The 17,152-nt window shown below is 37.3% G+C and overlaps 2 protein-coding genes across 2 annotated transcripts; both read right to left on the reverse strand.

The window, feature by feature from the left end:
• Positions 1 to 145: 145 nt before the first annotated feature.
• LOC140778079 (betaine aldehyde dehydrogenase 2) lies at positions 146 to 7,958 on the reverse strand. The gene is made up of 15 exons (XM_073122612.1): positions 7,738 to 7,958; positions 7,505 to 7,647; positions 6,836 to 6,916; positions 6,600 to 6,748; positions 5,722 to 5,814; positions 5,519 to 5,642; positions 5,336 to 5,401; positions 5,105 to 5,171; positions 3,654 to 3,730; positions 2,368 to 2,481; positions 1,885 to 1,962; positions 1,648 to 1,799; positions 1,500 to 1,560; positions 643 to 749; positions 146 to 549 (listed from the first exon to the last, which is right to left on the reverse strand). The coding sequence occupies exons 1-15, from the start codon at positions 7,850 to 7,852 to the stop codon at positions 459 to 461; spliced, it is 1,518 nt and encodes a 505-aa protein (XP_072978713.1). The 5' UTR covers positions 7,853 to 7,958; the 3' UTR covers positions 146 to 458.
• A 1,445-nt stretch (positions 7,959 to 9,403) lies between these two features.
• On the reverse strand, positions 9,404 to 13,780 carry LOC140777198 (TORTIFOLIA1-like protein 5). The gene is made up of 5 exons (XM_073121146.1): positions 12,832 to 13,780; positions 12,629 to 12,752; positions 11,753 to 12,252; positions 10,036 to 10,484; positions 9,404 to 9,744 (listed from the first exon to the last, which is right to left on the reverse strand). Exons 1-4 carry the CDS (start codon positions 13,654 to 13,656, stop codon positions 10,047 to 10,049), a joined length of 1,887 nt encoding a protein of 628 aa, XP_072977247.1. The 5' UTR covers positions 13,657 to 13,780; the 3' UTR covers positions 9,404 to 9,744; positions 10,036 to 10,046.
• Between the last annotated feature and the right edge of the window lie 3,372 nt (positions 13,781 to 17,152).

The following is a 17,152-nucleotide window of genomic DNA, read 5'->3' on the forward strand; positions in this document are numbered from 1 at the left end:
TCTCTTACTGTCTTACACCACCAAGATCTCGTTAGATAAAAGGTATATAATTTTAGAGACTAATGGCTGGCTGCTTACATGAATCAGCACTTGAGTTCCAATGACTTGATTAACTAATACGGTGAGACTTTAAAATGAGAAATAATTGTAAATAAATAACACCGCAGGCATTATATATAATATTTCGCTGGTTGCATCCTAACAGGTTCGTCAATTGTTTCACAAGCTTTGTAATCACCACTTTGAAGCCATGATTGCCCAAGAGGATGTCTCCGAGACCATATTTAATCTTTTAATTCGACACCCATAGTCCAATCTAATACATACCAGCTAACTTCAAGCCTCCCCAATCTAATCACTTATTTTCAGCTCCAGTGTACGTACCATACATTCTCAAATTTATTCGATTGTAAATTGCATTGCTCTCTCATTGTCCAGATACACTCTTCTCGGCATGTCTATAGTTTCGAAGGAGATTGATACCAACTCCAGGGTTCATCCGATGTATATTTAGTCACTTGCTTCACACTTACGTAGTTGTCAAGTCCCCTGGAAGAAAAGGAGCAAGATGTAATCTCGATATAGCTGGAAAAGTACTTAATTATTCACGTTCAACAAAATAAAGTTCTTAAAAGCACTCACCCTTCTCCAAGTTCACGTCCGAAGCCACTTCGCTTGTTTCCTCCCCAAGGAGCTTGACAAAAGCAAGGTTGTGAGCAGTTTATCCAAATAATCCCTGCTTCAATAGCCTGAAGAGCACATGAGAAAACCTTTTGTGTCATCGAAATCTTTCCATGTTTTTGCATCATCAATTTCTTTCCATGCGATTTATATAGCAGACAAAAATGAAAACAGTCGACTCAGAAACCAGCACAATTTAGAATAAATAAAGATAAGTATTTGGGGGAATCAATTAGATATTACCTTTCCAGACTACAAACTTGTTCCATCAATATAGTATCTAAAAATTTGCCAATTCTGTACTCATTTGAAGAGTTATTTGTCGATCCTATAAGTGTCGATATGAATGCGTAGCCCTTTATCAAGTATGTCTTTTCCGCACTTAAAATCTAAAAGCAGGGGAAAGCCAATAGATGCTTGAACCATGTTCAAGTGGTCTGACATTGATATAAAACCACTAACATGGATACTTAACAATTGAAGGAACCATAGAAATTAGCGCAGGTTATTTGGATGAATGTTACTTGTCGACTATGAAGGCCATAAATAATATCAAGTATCAACAATGTTTTCACAGTAAAAAGGAATAAACCACCCTATCAGCTTAACGTATTGAGTTTGAATCCCACCAGGCCTATTTACAATTAAATTCTAAACTTCTACCCATATAATTTAAAGTGCATACCTTGGGTCTATTACAATGTCTAGAGTCCCGATGAGGGAGAGTGTTAAGAGTATAAAGGAATAAAACCTCATCTATTTATCAGCTTAAGCTTTTGGACAAGATGGCAGAGTCAACAAGTCACAGTTAGGCATACCTCAGATACTCGCTCACATCGCTCCAAGTCATTCGAAATCACTGCACCGGCTAAGCCATAACTGAAAAAAAGGAAGAATATGTAGCACACCTTTTTTGCCATTTGTAATCTTAGATGTACTATTGATATGACATAACAAGTAGCTCACTGAGTATCATTTGCAAGTTCTATTGCTTCTTCTTCAGAGCTAAATACTTTGACACAGATGACTGGCCCAAAAGCTTCATCTCTCCAAATTTGCATTGATGTGTTCACATCAGTTATGATTGTTGGTTCAATAAAGAACCCTTTTTTGAGATGCTGCCATTTGTAAAAGCAGTAAATATATATATATATATATGAATTTAGGAGCCAAGTATATGATTAAGCTAAGAGAATAACTTACCTGTGGCCGCACACCTCCTGATAAAATAGTTGCACCTTCACTTTTGGCTGTTGAAATGATCTTTTTGATCTTCTCATACTGAAACAAGACAAACATGGCATACAGTTCACCAAGCAATCATATCGATCAGAATTGTATATCCCATTTACTGAACTCTGCATGTCTGACAATCAGTGTCTTCATTTTACTGATCTATAGGATCTTATAAACATGGAATTACAGATAAGACAAAGAAAACACTGTTAATTCTGTCTACTGATATTTGAATGGTACAGGAAACTTTTACAAAAAAATAATAAATGGCTAGCGCCAACTATGTCGGGTTGGCGATGTGGAGCCTTTTCTGATTTAGTAGGATAGACCATGTTGTCACTGTTCACTTCCCTTTTGGAATGTAAAATAATTAATGAATGAATAAACCAGAGGCAAGCAAAAACCAAAAAAATAACATGCTCTCAGTTTCTCATCAGTACCATCTCATACCTGCCCTTCACTGACAACTGGCCCAAGCCTGCAACCTTCTTCCAATGGATCTGAGATTTTAATATTTTTGGCCCATGCAACAAGTCTCTCTAAGAATTCTTTCGCTATTTTTTCCTTCAAGAAAAAAAGAAGCTTAATTAATTATCAAAAATTAATTATGTAACCAGAGCAGAATAACTCACCGAGAAAATTTACTTCACCAATATTAATATTTTTGAAAGAGAGGAAAGAAAGAGAACTCTTAAACAATGCTAGACATGGAGTCAAACTCTACTACCGTTGTTGTTGGTCAAGTAATCTTGATTGAAAGTAACACCAAGTAAAATAAAGTTATGTTACATGGCTTCCTGTATGGATACAACGTGCAAATATTTGTGTTAAACTTTGGATTTTCAATATGGTAAACATTTTCTTCACCGGCTCCATGATCAAGCGCCAAATTATAACTGTGAAATGCTCTGTTGACAGTTACTCTGGGGATAACATGTCAGGACAATCACAATACCATTTTGTGCCATTTATCATCTCAAAATTTATGCAAAAAAGTAATGAGAAATGGACTAGCAGAGTCATATATCCTCTTCCTAAGCTCTCCCTCCGCAGAAGTTTGCATCTTTTATCTCCATAATTCTATCAACCCATAATCCAAACACCCAATCCTAGTGTATTGATGAATGATCACAAAGATGGGCCACATGATCATTCCTATACAACTACTTTAATTTGTTTTAAGATATTGCACAAGTGTCATCTTGTCCTAACTAACCTAACACAATCTGAGCTAAGCTAACTTAACTTTTTTCAGTAAATCTACTTCAATAGGATAAACACTGGGCAATTTAGATATTTTGTTGAATAGGGATTATCCTTAATTGACCTGATTCAACCTGACCAAATTGCACCCCCGAGGAAAAAATTACCAGCTGGGTAGATGTTACCAAATCGTCTTTTTAAAAGAATTTTGGACCTAATGAAGCTAATAAGAGGGAAAAAAATCCAAAGTTATAGGCTACATATGCAAAGAAGGATGATTGGACAAATGTAGAAGATACAATGCAGTTGCAAGCCGAAAGTATTGAACAGCACTTCAAGAAAACTACAGTAGCTGAATATTGACAATTCTGGGTTCAATCTTAAACAGTCCACATTCAATCCAAGAAAACAAATAAAAATCTTAAGCTATAACCGAGAGGAAATAGGAAAGAACGATACATATTAATGTTTTAATGATTAACAAAAGCTAGATGATATGCCAAAATAAGTGACACCACCAATCATATACTTACATGTATGAGAAGGCGAGAAGTTGCACTGCAAATTTGACCATTTGTCCAGAAGCACCCAAATAGAGACCATTCAACAGCTGTATAGATGATAACTTTATCAAATATCAGAAAAAGAATACACATAGAACAATTAATATGTGGCACTTTCTGAACCTTGTTCATAATGGTGATTACTGATTAGCCATCAGAGGTGGTACCTGATTTTGATGAACAGAAAGTAATGGGAGACATCCTCAATTTTGGGGTGTTCTGTTCTTTCCCGTTTCTTTCCTTAGTTATTTTGGTTTCTTTAGTAGACTTGTCTTGCAGTTTTTACCTCTTCTCAACATAGATGGGTTGTCCATCTTAGTGACAGGTTCTGGTCTTTAGTGAATGTAGGGAATAGGTCATGGGTAATCAAGAGCCCGTGTGTTGGATTCCTCATTTTCTGGATACTAGGAGTATTTGGTGCTTCAAATACTCAAGATTCTTGTAACAACCTGATTTTATGTGTTTGGGGAAGATATTGTGCATTTAAGTGGGTGTGCATGCATATCATATGTAGTGAGCTTTCAGTGGTGCTCACACCGGTTGGGCACTTGGGCCAACACAAGGGAAGAGCTAGCCTCCAGTGTCCAGCACATGACCTTATAGTTCACCTTTGAGAAGGGAGATCCAGAAAACGGTGTTTCCTATGATATATTTCCAATATTAAGCGTACACATAATATTGCGCGAAGAAGAATATGGAGCATCTCATAGTCCATTGTAAATAACATGAAAATGAAGAGAAGTGTTGTTCACTTTCAAAAATAACCACATGTGCATAAGCACACTGCACATTAGGGCTATCAAAAAAGCTCCCCAAATTACGAGGTTTGCGACCTCGTCGAGCTATAAATGAGTCGAACTGGGTTTTTGAGTTTAAAATTTTAATTGAGCTGAGCCAGAGTCAACTCAGTTGAGTTATATATATTTATATATGAGATGATATTATATATATTTAGACAAAATAAGGTGTATAAGTTTTCAGCAGCACAGCCAATTAAAGTTGTTCTATTTTAACCAGCCTGCATGGGTTTGATTCCCGACTGACTTCGTTTATTTGCTATTTTTCTATAAAAATCTTTAGTCCAATATCGGAGAATTAGTAAAGGTAAATCTGCCCTTCTAGGCATCCTTCCCTCTAAATGATTAAAATGGCTTAGTGGATTAGAAGGATAGAATTGATGGTCTTAGATCAAGTTGTAGACTTGTAATCAAGTCGATTTGAGCTAGCTCGATATTTAGGCGTGCTGGGCCGAGCTTGTATCATTGAGCTTGTCTCAAGCTTGAGCTCAAATTTATTAATTTCGAGCTGAGCCAAGCTAACCTAAGCTCAGCTCATTTACACCCCCTAACACACACAAAAAGTGGGGGGAGAGAGAGAGAGAGAGAGAGAGAGAGAGAGAGAGAGAGAGATTTGAGACAAACCCTTATCGATGTCCACATCATCAAATACAATAAGAGGACTTTTGCCACCAAGCTCCAATGAAACAGGCTGACCAAAAAGAAGAGAGTTGCACAAAATAAGAGAAAATACAACAAGTTCACAACCACCACAAAACTAAATAAAAATCACAACAAATTAAAACAATGAGTACTGAAGGCAAGTCAATAATAGACCAAACAAGATGATCTAATATTTGGACAATTGTAACAAACCTTGACCAATTGGGCGGCAGCAGTCATAATTCTTCTACCAGTCTCAGTACTGCCGGTAAAAGCAATCTACACAATTAGAACTATTTAGCTCAGGCTCTTAAAGGATCATCATTTCTACTTTGAATAAAACAATACAGACACTACACTGTTTGCTATTTATATACATCAAACAAGATAGCAAACCTTGTTGACATGAGGGTGTGATGCTATAGGAGCACCAGCTTCAGGACCCAACCCAGTTACAATGTTCAATACACCAGGAGGAAGTCCTACCTCTCTACACACTTCAGCAAGCTCTAAACAGGTCCTGTTAATAAAAAAAAAAATTGTAGATAATACAATACTAGCATAAGGAAATCAAAGCACCTCAATTCTTTAGGTCTTACACAGAAGCCAATTCAGATGGCTTTAGTACAGCTGTACACCCAGCAGCCAAGGCAGGTGCAACCTTCCATGTAGCCATTAATAGAGGATAGTTCCTGCACTTATAGGAAAAGAATATTACATTTCCACACCCCATGTTGACATCAAATTTCCATCCTTTTATACACCCAACGTATTAGTCTTTTCTCGTTCTTTTGGCCAGAAAGAAGAACTGTGTTGTTAGAATAGAAGAATGGCCAAATGAGTTTGAGATTATGCAATTAGGATCATATTTAGTAAACACTACATGTTCAGCTTTTTGTTTGTTATGTACGATTTTTGTTGCTTTTGAAACTTAGTTATTCCAACTAAAATGATGAAATAATGTCTATGGATATCAACTTTAACTATCTATCAGTTCATGCTTTCTATGCTTGTGCTTATTTAAGTGGTAATTTAGATATTATATTTGAGCAAAGATAATGCTAATGCTAGAATTTAACCTCTCTGAGCTCTAGATTTGATTGCAGACATGATTGACTGGCTAAGCGATCACGCAATCATCAAAACAGTTAGGGGATGAATATGCAATTACAGCCTTAATGTCTTAATGTCACCTCCTAAATACCAACTCGCTAACTTTGACCTGTCATCTCGGATAACTTTATCTATTCACAATTAGGAACAATATTCCACTTGACAACAAGGTTCATTTCTCTTGACACATTCTTCTAAATTCAGTTTTGCCATATGGTAAAATGATATTTGAAAGGGAGTATACCACGGAAGATTACAGGAAGAAAAGTAGAGCTTCTAAACCAGTTAAAATAAGCAGAATCATCAGGAAGAGGAACATAAAGATGATAGGAGTCATGTGACAAGAAAATGCATGATCATGTACCAGGGAGTGATTAATCCAACAACTCCAATAGGTTCTTTGAGAATGTAACATTTAAATGTTTCCATAGGAAGAGAGATTGGAGCCTTCTGTTTCCCATCTAAGGCTTCTCCAAGATCTGCATAGTACTCAAAGCACCCCGCAACATCATCCTTGGAGAAGAAAAAAAAATAGCAGCAAAGAAGCATCAATAATAATGTTCTTAATAAAAGGGGAACATTTTTAAAAACAAGATGTACCATATCCCACGCTGCTTCATCTAGAGGCTTCCCACAATCGAGTGCCTCTAGCTTAGCCAGCTCAGATTTCCTCTCAATTATCTGCACATACCAAACTCCAGAATCAGAAAGCTTAAGATGACAATATTGTGAAAAATTGGCAAAGATCCATTTGTAAATGGGTAAAAAAGACCAAAACAATCTGAGAACAAGAAGTACTGGCCCTATGAATTCAAACATATAATGAAAGGTGCATGTTCCTCTACAAACTTTTAGTGTGTGAACAAAATAAAGTTAATTTGACAAGTCATTCAAGAATGAAGAAGCAAACACGCCAAAACAATCTATGTGCATATTAGTACAAAACATGTAATTCATATTACATTAGATCATAAAAATATCATTTTTGTAGGTAAAACTTATTGTGATTCTTTTTCATTATTTTGTGAAACTTACAACTTACTGTACTCAGATTGTTGATTCTAGTCGCACTTTATTATCTTACGTTGGGTCATAAAAGATCACATGAAATCAATATCAATTATCATTTTCCGCAGGGCAATTTGTAAACCTAATACACATTAGTCATCCAAGAAGCAATCCAGGACGCATCTGCGTTTGAAATTGCCTCTAAAACAACGATTCAAGAATCAATGAGAGGAAAGGAAAGCGAAAAAAAAGAGGAAGAACCTTGGCGGCGATGGCACGGAGGTACTTGGCTCGAACGGCGCCCGGGGCTCGAGCCCAGTCCTTGCCTCTGTTCCTCGTAAAAGCCCTCCGCGCTGCATCCACCGCCAAATCTACATCCTCCGCTGTTCCAGCGGGGATATCCCCTTCACGTATAGAGGAAGAACAATGGAGGATAAAGCTAACATTAGATCAAGAACCGAGAACCTAAGCAAGATCGGAGCCGACTAACCGACCTATGGGGGCCTCGGTTGCGGGGTTTATGACGGGGATCCGCTTCTTGTGAACCGGCTCTCTCCATTCTCCATCGATGAAGAGTTGGCGACGAGGGATTTCCACGGGCAACGCCATGGCCGAGATCAAGATTCAAGAAGTGAGACGAGCCAAAAGAGCGAAGTAAAGCAGCGAGAAGACGACAGAGGAGTGTTGTTATACCATATAAGCGTATGCCTAGAAAAGAGAAAGAGATATTTTTGTGCGACTAATGTGCATACTTATGTTATGTTGTACGGAAGTTCTTGGACCAAATTAGAACTATTTTTAATGTTATTTATCGACACTGCTTAATATTAAAAAAAATAATCTATTTTTCAATAAAAAATAATATATTTAACCCTAGTCATAAGTAAAATGTTAAACTGTTAAATATTTTATCCCGCCAAAAATAAAACACTGATCATCACCTGCTTTTTTTTTAAATAAAACATTAATATATATAATCTATATATATATAATGCCAAAGAGTTAATTTTATTATTAAAAATAATAAACTATATAACACCTCATTAAAACACTTAACTACTCACTTTCATATATCGTAACTTTCTACTTGATAGTCCATTTTAGATATTATATATCACGATGAAGATGAAAAAAAAATAAAGGTAATAATTTGATCAAAACTTAATTAAACTTTAAATGAGAAAGATATAAATAAAAAATATAGATTAAAAAACACTCGGCATACGGGTAAACTGAGTTCGATCCGAAAACGGTTTGGTCGGTACTAATTTTAAGTATAAATACGAATAGTAAAATATATTTAACCGTGTGAAAAATGTAGAGGTTATTTTAGTAACCTTTGGTTTCCCATAAAAGCCTTTCTTAACAGGGCTTTCTTAATTAACTTATCGGATAATGTTATCTAGTTATGTCCCTGAGTAATAATATAATATACTGATAGGAGATGTTATACCTGCTTCCCTTTCTGTGCGAAACGTTTAATTAGAATATGCACACGAGGTATAGTGACAGAATCCAAAAATCTGTAGCTCATGCAGCGTTCCACCAAACTCGTAAATGCTTTTAGTAATATGTTTTTATTTGGCGTTCTTATATCTAGCCAAAGCATTAATACTAGTGCTTATGGTATAGTCATCTACATTCAAATATTATTATTATTATTATTTTAAAGAGCCTAATCAAAATATTTGATATGAGCTAGATAAATGATAGAAATATAGAAGTATTTAGGCTCTATCGAGTTCTAGCCAACATACTAAACCGTCTCATATAGGTTTTAACCCATATATATCATATTATTTTAAATCATTGCATTATCAAGTTGTTCATCTCTAATCTATGAAACTCTCAAATAATTTTCTTAGAATAATTATTTAAAATTAACAATCTCATTGGTCAGGAGAAGTAATTACCAACTTTTTAATAGGAGTTGGTTGGTCTCGAAGATCTACAAGTTAGATATATCTGAAAGTAAAGAACGAGAGAGTATATTTCCTGCAGACCGAGCAGCAGGAATTCCCGGAGTTTACTATTGACATGAAATTGTATAAACCTGACACTATAGAGAATTCCTTTTCTTTTACCTCATCAGAATCCCCATTATTCCTTTTGTAGTTATAATACCATAAGGATCGCTTTTCTCTCTCCAAAAAAAAAAAAAACCATATATTTTGGATGAGTTGCAGACAAAGTATTTATGATTTATCCTTGGTATGCAATGTCTACAAGGTAGTATGATGCCATGCTCGTTGACAGTTTGATCTCTGGACAAGCAACATAACGGAGAAAGATAAAGAATTACTGCTGAATACAGGACTACCTAGCAACAAATCCTTTTTGCATATCAGAGATTCAGCTTCAAATTAAAAGGCCTCGCATATCATCCTTGCAGCTTTGACGAGAGAATTTGGATACAAAAAGGAGAGAAATTTATGGCTGCTCTGCTCACTTAGTGACTTGATTGTATGCATGACGATTCCTTGTGCATTGTCTACGTAGTTCTGAGATTGATGAAGGGAATTCATTCAGTACCAAAGATATTAATGAATGTTGAACACAAAAGAAAGGAGATATGATGCAAGACGAATATGTAGGGACAGGAAGCCCAATTAATTCCCAAAACCAGCTGAGAAAGATGTCGTTTACCTAGTTCTGGCCCACCATTCAAACATATCAAAACTAGTGTTATAAGACAAAGTAATGTCGTTACTTGATTATGCATGCTATTACACGACACTTTTGAATCTAGAACAAGACATAAAATTTGGAACATAATGAGAAGTCAAATATACCTCATATTCTCTTAAACCGCATCTTGCTTGCCATTTCGAGTATGTGAGACTACTGTGTCATGAATTACACCTTTTACAATTTTATGTGAAGAATTCTCTATGCTCCCTCTTGGGTGAGGATTAATATCTGCTAATGGGTTGATGACAAATCCACCCTGACGTCCAAACCTCTGCTTATCCCATTTATAAGGAGCTCTGCTCTCCACAGAAAGATTCTGTAAGTCAGAAATGGAGAATCTAGCAGAGTATTTGCCTTCATGTCTTCTCCAGAGTTTTGAGCTCAGAAATTCTGTTCCTGGAAATCTGCAGCATGTGTTTACTTCATCATCGTTCAACATCCTTCCAGAATAGAGAGTTAAATCGCGAGAAATTCCATCCACTGCCATCTCCAATCCATGTACTCGTGTCTCCAGGGAATGTATACCATTCTGCGAGCTCCCAATGAATCTCTGGTAACATGAAAGAGGAAGTAGAATAACAAACCATCAGATGCATTTGCAGAGCAGAGATTGAAAAGTCTAAGATCTCAGAGAAGATAAACAAAGGAATAACCTTTGGTCAGCTTTTGCATCTCAAGCAAAACCCAGATCACGAGGCAGTAAACAAGCTAAACCACCAAATGTTTGGGATGAATGAGATACTATAGAAGGTCAAGAAAGATGCTGATATCTGGCACATGAAGTGCTACATGCTATCAAACTATAATACCATCTTTATTTTGTGATGATTTTTCTTTTTTAGTTCTAGTCCGACCACTTGAAGCTGCAACAAATGTACACTATAGGTGAAAACCTCAACCTACAAGATCACTTTCCTGAAAAACAACATTTACGAAAAGCAGCACCTGATCGTTGGGCACGGAACAACAGGGACAGAGGAGTTACGTATTATATCTTGATGCTCAATTTAGATTAGTGATTCATTTTTATAGCACAGTCATTATAGAAGGTACGGAAGTACAAATAGACTACTTAGGCTGTTCAGTTTTCACTATGTTGATTCATACAGAGAAATGTCTTGTGAGCATGACTAACCATCAACTCTATGACTCTTATAAGGAGATCCTTCTGTCTTTTAGCTACCAATTTTTTGGCATCATATGTTTCTGAGAAGTTAATAGCAATGTGCTAAATTACATAAGGAAAGATGGAAGAAAGCATTCGTCAGTTAGCCTACCTTTCTTTCATCATTTAGCCTGATATGGCATTGTTCTACCCTTGCAAATAGGTACTAAAATATTATTAAGAGAATGATTGGAAGAACTACGCAAGCCAAGATCAAGTCTCCTAAGGGTTTCATCAACTAATAAAACAGTGGGATAACAGCTAGCTGAGACCTGGGTAACGGAGTATCCATGTCATATAAATGCTCTCAGTTACAAATCTAGGATCCTGGTTTGGTCAATTCCAATAAGAAAGTATTACAACAAATCAATGATAAAGATTCATAAAGAGAGTTACAATCTCAAAATTTTAAAATGTCAAGACTATCTGGCACGAATATGCATTACAAGCATATAGTGCTAAGCATATAAATGAGTATTAGATCACCAAATAAGTAATGGCAGCATGTCATTTAAAAGGATAAAGACAAAGAGAATGTATTTTATGACATCTTCATCAAAATACAGTAACTGACTGAGGCAAAGTTTGAAATGCAACTTGAAAAGCTAATTTGGTAGAGAAGCAGACGAATTTGCCATGGCAAGAGACATTACCTGGAGAAGGTCTAATAGACTGGATTGTCGGTTCTCAATCTGAACCAACTGCATCCGAATCAGAGACAGCTCACAATCCTTGTGACCTGCATTAATCTCGTCTATTGTACTGTCATTTCCTGCAATTAATTCCAACCTCCCTTTCTCTTGAAGTGGCACCTCACGTGATCCTGCCTTCATCCCAGCTAACTTGTTCCCCTTCTCTTCACATTTATGTTCAAATAGCATCCCTCTTGCTTTTAACCTGGATGTATCATTGCTCTCCGCTCCTCCTTGCTCCCAATCTTGCTGAAGCTTCTCCTTAGTCACAATTTTTACTGGAGGAGTAAGAACAGCAACTTCAACTTTCCAGTCAGAAGATTTTACACTGCCCGTCGTCTTACGGGTCAAAGGCGGTGATAATTTCTTATTCCCAATGGAAGGAATGTTCCTTCTAGATGTGACAATTGGTGAGGCATCTGGTGGAGGAGACCTGCTTGATAAAAATCTGTTCTTGCTTTCTGTTTCACACAAAATACAAGTAGAGAAGAAAATAATTAGGCATATAAGTATCATGACCAGAAAGCTAAACATTACACTAAAAATTAGCATGGAACAGCAGAACATCATCACAGCCATCTGGTTTGAAATGCATGTTTCTGGAATATAACTAGAAATGAGCGACTCGCTAAAAGCGAAAAAAGAACAATACCAATCAATAATAATGCAAAATCTTACTTTTAACTCCCGAAACAGGAGAAAGACATCAGGAATAATTACAATCATGATAATTATTTAATCTTTAATACTACAAAATCTCCTACGCAATTGGAGATGCTCCACTTGACAAGGGTAGAAATGCCTACTGTGAATGAGAGGAAAAGATATCTCCATCACCTCTAGGTGAAGGATTGGACTGCGACTTGGATGGCGGCACGGCATTGGAGTCGCCATCAACAGTTGCAGGAATCTCCTTCCACACTTCCAGCATCCGACTCATTGAATCACGAACAATCTTCACCTGCATCTCAGGAATCACAAGTGAGTTCATAGATCCAACCAGTACTGCAATGCATAAAAGAATAACTCAAGAACCAGACCTTATCAAACCTCCGGGACTCGAAGGACGAGAGGCAAGAGGTCTTAAACCCGGCCAAGAGATCCTTCTCGGAGATCGCCACCAACGTGAGCGCTTCCGCAGCAGCCTTCCTCGCCGCCCAGTCCTCGCTGTAGAGGAATTCCCTGAGGCAAGGTATGAGGATGCCGACAAGCGCCGGAGAATGGGCGCCTCCGGCGGCGGCGACGCTCCCGATGACCGAGAGCAATGCGGGCTTAGCCTTGAAAGCATTGCTCCGCAGAAGCTTTAAGAAACGAGGGAGGATGCGCTGGAGATGGCTGGCGAGATCCGATCTTGGATCGCCGGCGGCCGAGGCGGCGTCGACTGCGGCCGCGAGGCAGAGAGCCGAGGCGATCTGGGCGTTGTAGTCCTGCTCGTGGAGGAGAGCGTCGGCGAGGGGTCGGAGAAGGACGGCTGAGCCACAGCCTCCGCCAGCGGAGAGTGCCGAGATGGATCGAACGGCGTCGACGCAGGAAGCGCGGACGGATGAGTCGGGGTCTCGGAGGCGACGAAGGGCGGCCGAAAGCATGCGGGAGAGGTGGGGAGCGAGGGAGGAGTAGGGGTGGAAGGCGGAGAGCAAGGAGAGGAGACGAAGGGAGTGCCGGCGGAGAGGGGTCTTATCCGTGGGTCGCGTATCCGAGATCGCGGATAGGAAAGGGGTGAATAACTCCGGGGTCAGGGATAAGGCTATCGATTCCAGTTCTGCCACCGCCATTGCCTCTGTGTCCCGGTCCGATAGCTTATTCAGGCAGCGGTTTATTCGCTGCTTTATCCCCTCGCCAGGATTACTGTGCGGTTTCGAAGCCATTTCTCGTGTCCTTTGCTCGATGATGCTTGTGTTGTTTATAACTACTTTGGCGGAGAAGGAAGCCGAGGAGGGAAAGTGGAGGAGGTGGGAAGTGACTTGAGGAAGAGTGCAGGTGGAGAGTGTCGGGTTAACAACTACGAGGAGTTATTAGTAGTAGTTGGTGTAGTGACTTAATCTAGCAACTTCATTACTTTTGGGAGCTATTATACTGATAATTAATAAGAAATTTAATGGTAGTGGCAGTAATGAAGTTGCTGTTATGATAATAAGCTTACAATTTGGAACATCGAATTTCCACAGCCAGTAGAGATAATCTAATAATAATTTGCCTCATAATTAGCATGATTAGTTCTTGTATTAAATGACCAACCTACACTAGGTTGGTCATAATCTTGTCCATACAACATTCTGTTAGAAAATTTATTAAATATTAATCTTAATATTTTTTTATAAGAAATGCAGTAGTTTATACATAATTAATTCCCTTAATTGTTGCAGTTGAGTTATGATATGATAGTGATAGAAATTATAAATGTTGGGCACCTACCATCAGGAGAATGATATCAACGGTGTAATTCCAATGTCCCTCCTTATGAATAGCTTTTTCTTTCTTTACTCAAATATCACAAGTTTCATGACATGCACCATAGATTTTAGTTTCCTTCCACGATTCTTCTTTCCTTTAGATCGTGGAACAATAGTTCACAACAAATAAACTAATCCATTTTCATATATAGATTGAAAAATTAAATTAATCCTACCTTGTTTTTTTTTTGGGTAGATTCTTCATTAGAGATTAATTTTGTGGGTATATGAGAACCAAACTTGGCCATGAGATTTTGTACCAATTAATACTCTCATAAATGGTTCCCTCCTCGGTCTTGGATTACATTTAAGGCTCCATAAGGGAAGATGGTGGATCGATAGAGATGCCTTAAGTGTTATGGCACAAACATATTCTACGAAAATGACTGAATACGATGCTATAAATGTGAAGGTCCCCCACCCAGCTTGAAACTAGTGTTTACATTCCACAGTAGCGCCTGTGAGCCTTGTCGCATTAAATAATGTCATGAGAGTGAGTGCATTTGTTACCCACCGTTCGTGCCATTTATTTCTTTCCAGCATTGCCTTTCCAAGGTTTATCTTTTAATTACTCTAAAATAAAAACTACTAAAGGATCGTTCAGAACCACGCTAAACAAACCAAAATGAGCCAAACCATCAAGGAATTTGTTTTTATAATAATTATTTAAAATTATATACAAGATGGCATATGCTTTTATAATCCCCAGGGATAAGGATTTCTTCTTAGAGATGCCATGCTTTTGTTTGATCCCTTCAGCTTCCATTCCCTGCAATTTCCTGGCACCGACTGCATGTGCCACTGCCTTCCAACCTGGTATAAAAGAAAAGAATCTACTTTTGTTACCTATCCATAACATATATCACTTTGATTATTAATTAATATTTAATATTTTTTTTGTCAAAATATTATATATACATAATTTGAATTTGTTGTGATTCGTTTTATTTTTTTTTAAAAAAAATTAAATTAATTATCCATCCTATATATGTATATCAAGAAGTATTAGTTCCTTGCATTTACCTTTAATTCCTTCTACTACCGGTACACGTGCATGGTGCTCCATATTCTCCACTACGTGATTGCATGTGGATAGGTTTTGTCGGCTATCACGCAAGCCAACGACTAGTCGGTCACGTGCTGCTCCACATGCTCCCACACATTTCTCCTCCTTGCCATGCCACGTGTCGTATGGGCCCATAGTTCGATGGACGTTAGAGCTTCCCATGTCGTAGGATACCATGGCGATGGGATGGTGAGGAACGATGGTACACTGAGTACATTAAAAAGAACTTTAATGGAGATGAGGTATCATTACCCTTAGACGGTAAAGTGAGGAAAGCAGCAATTGGCTACCTGGCACACCCAGATCTGATAGTTTTTTTGACCCAAACTAGCTTTTTTTTTAACGAAATTAACCGCTCTTTAAATTTATTACTAAATAAGTTTTAATTTTTTATAATTATAATAAAAATACTGAATTAACTAATATTTTTTTGTAGACAAAAATACTGATTAGTATTATATATATATATATATAAATCTCTTTAATTTAAACTTTTAATAGTTAAGGCAAAAAATATTTAACGATAAAAACATTGAATTATATTTTATTTAATAATAAATTTAAGCGAAAGCTTATTTCTATAAACAAAATATATATGAAGTGGGTCTAGTTTGATTAAAAACTCTACTTGGCTACGGCATCATCAAGCAGTTGTAATAATAATAATAATAATTATTATTATTATTATTATTGTATTACCTGTGAGTGCATGGTATGAGTGCAATCAATTGTCCTTCTATATCCACTAAGCACCTTCATCTTGCATACCATCATGTTTTCTTTCAAGCTATCTCTTGATCCACTTTACGGTTTGCGTGCATCTATCTTCATAATTATGTCGTAAGAACCTCATGGATTGTGTAAGTCACAAGCTAGATGTTGTCCTGTGACATGCTCTGTTGACTATTGTGAGTTGTGTTTAAAAGGAAGGGCGGTCATGGGCCGGCCCGGGTCGGATTTGGGCCCAAATCAGACTTTAGGTCAAGGCCTGACCCATGTCTAAACCGAAGGCCCTTCGGGGACGGACTGGGCTTTGGGGTGGGAAATCCGGGCTCAATTTCTTGGCCAGCTTGGAATTGCAAAACCCGGAAGGAGAAGAAAAGGAGAGAGTGATCAGAACTAGGCGAGTTATGAAATCACTGATTGAAGTGATAATTTTTAAATATAAGTCGACGATTGATTGTGAAATCGATGACCGGAATGACAACTTTAAATATAAATCACTAGTCTAGTATCTTTAATATAAGTATTTGGAGAAGTTTATCGATCGGATTTTAGGTCAAGGCTTGACCCATGTCTAAACCGAAGGCTCTTCGAGGGCAGACTGGGCTTTGGAGTGGGAAATTTGAACTCAAGTTCTAGGACGGCTTGGAATTGAAACCATGAAGGAGAACAAAAGGAGTGATTGGAACTAAGTGAATTATAAAATCGCTGATTGGAGTGACAATTTATAAATATAAATCAACAGCGGATTGTGAAATCGTTGACTAGAATGACAGTTTAAATATAAATTGTTGGTCCAGTAACTTAAATATAAGTATTTGGATAAGTTGTTACGGAGACAATTATAAGAGAAGATGGAAGGATATATAAGGAAGATGTGGATACTTTTTTTTTTATCATTTATTAAGTTAGTCAAAATTGTACAAATGTTTGTATTAGAATTTCTAACGGAATACTAACGGAGGGGCTTAGTATTTTTTTTTTAAAGTTTTGGGAGTATATCTATCCAAATTTTTCTTTTAAATTTTTAAGGGGGTGAGGTGAGCTAGTTTTGCTCCTTTTGTTAGTTGTTTATTTATTACTATTTTTGTTGAGAGAATGTTATTGGACTAATTTTGGTGT

Source organism: Typha angustifolia, chromosome 15 (assembly GCF_048772165.1).
Source record: "Typha angustifolia cultivar Huaian chromosome 15, ASM4877216v1, whole genome shotgun sequence".
Lineage (NCBI taxonomy): Eukaryota > Viridiplantae > Streptophyta > Magnoliopsida > Poales > Typhaceae > Typha > Typha angustifolia.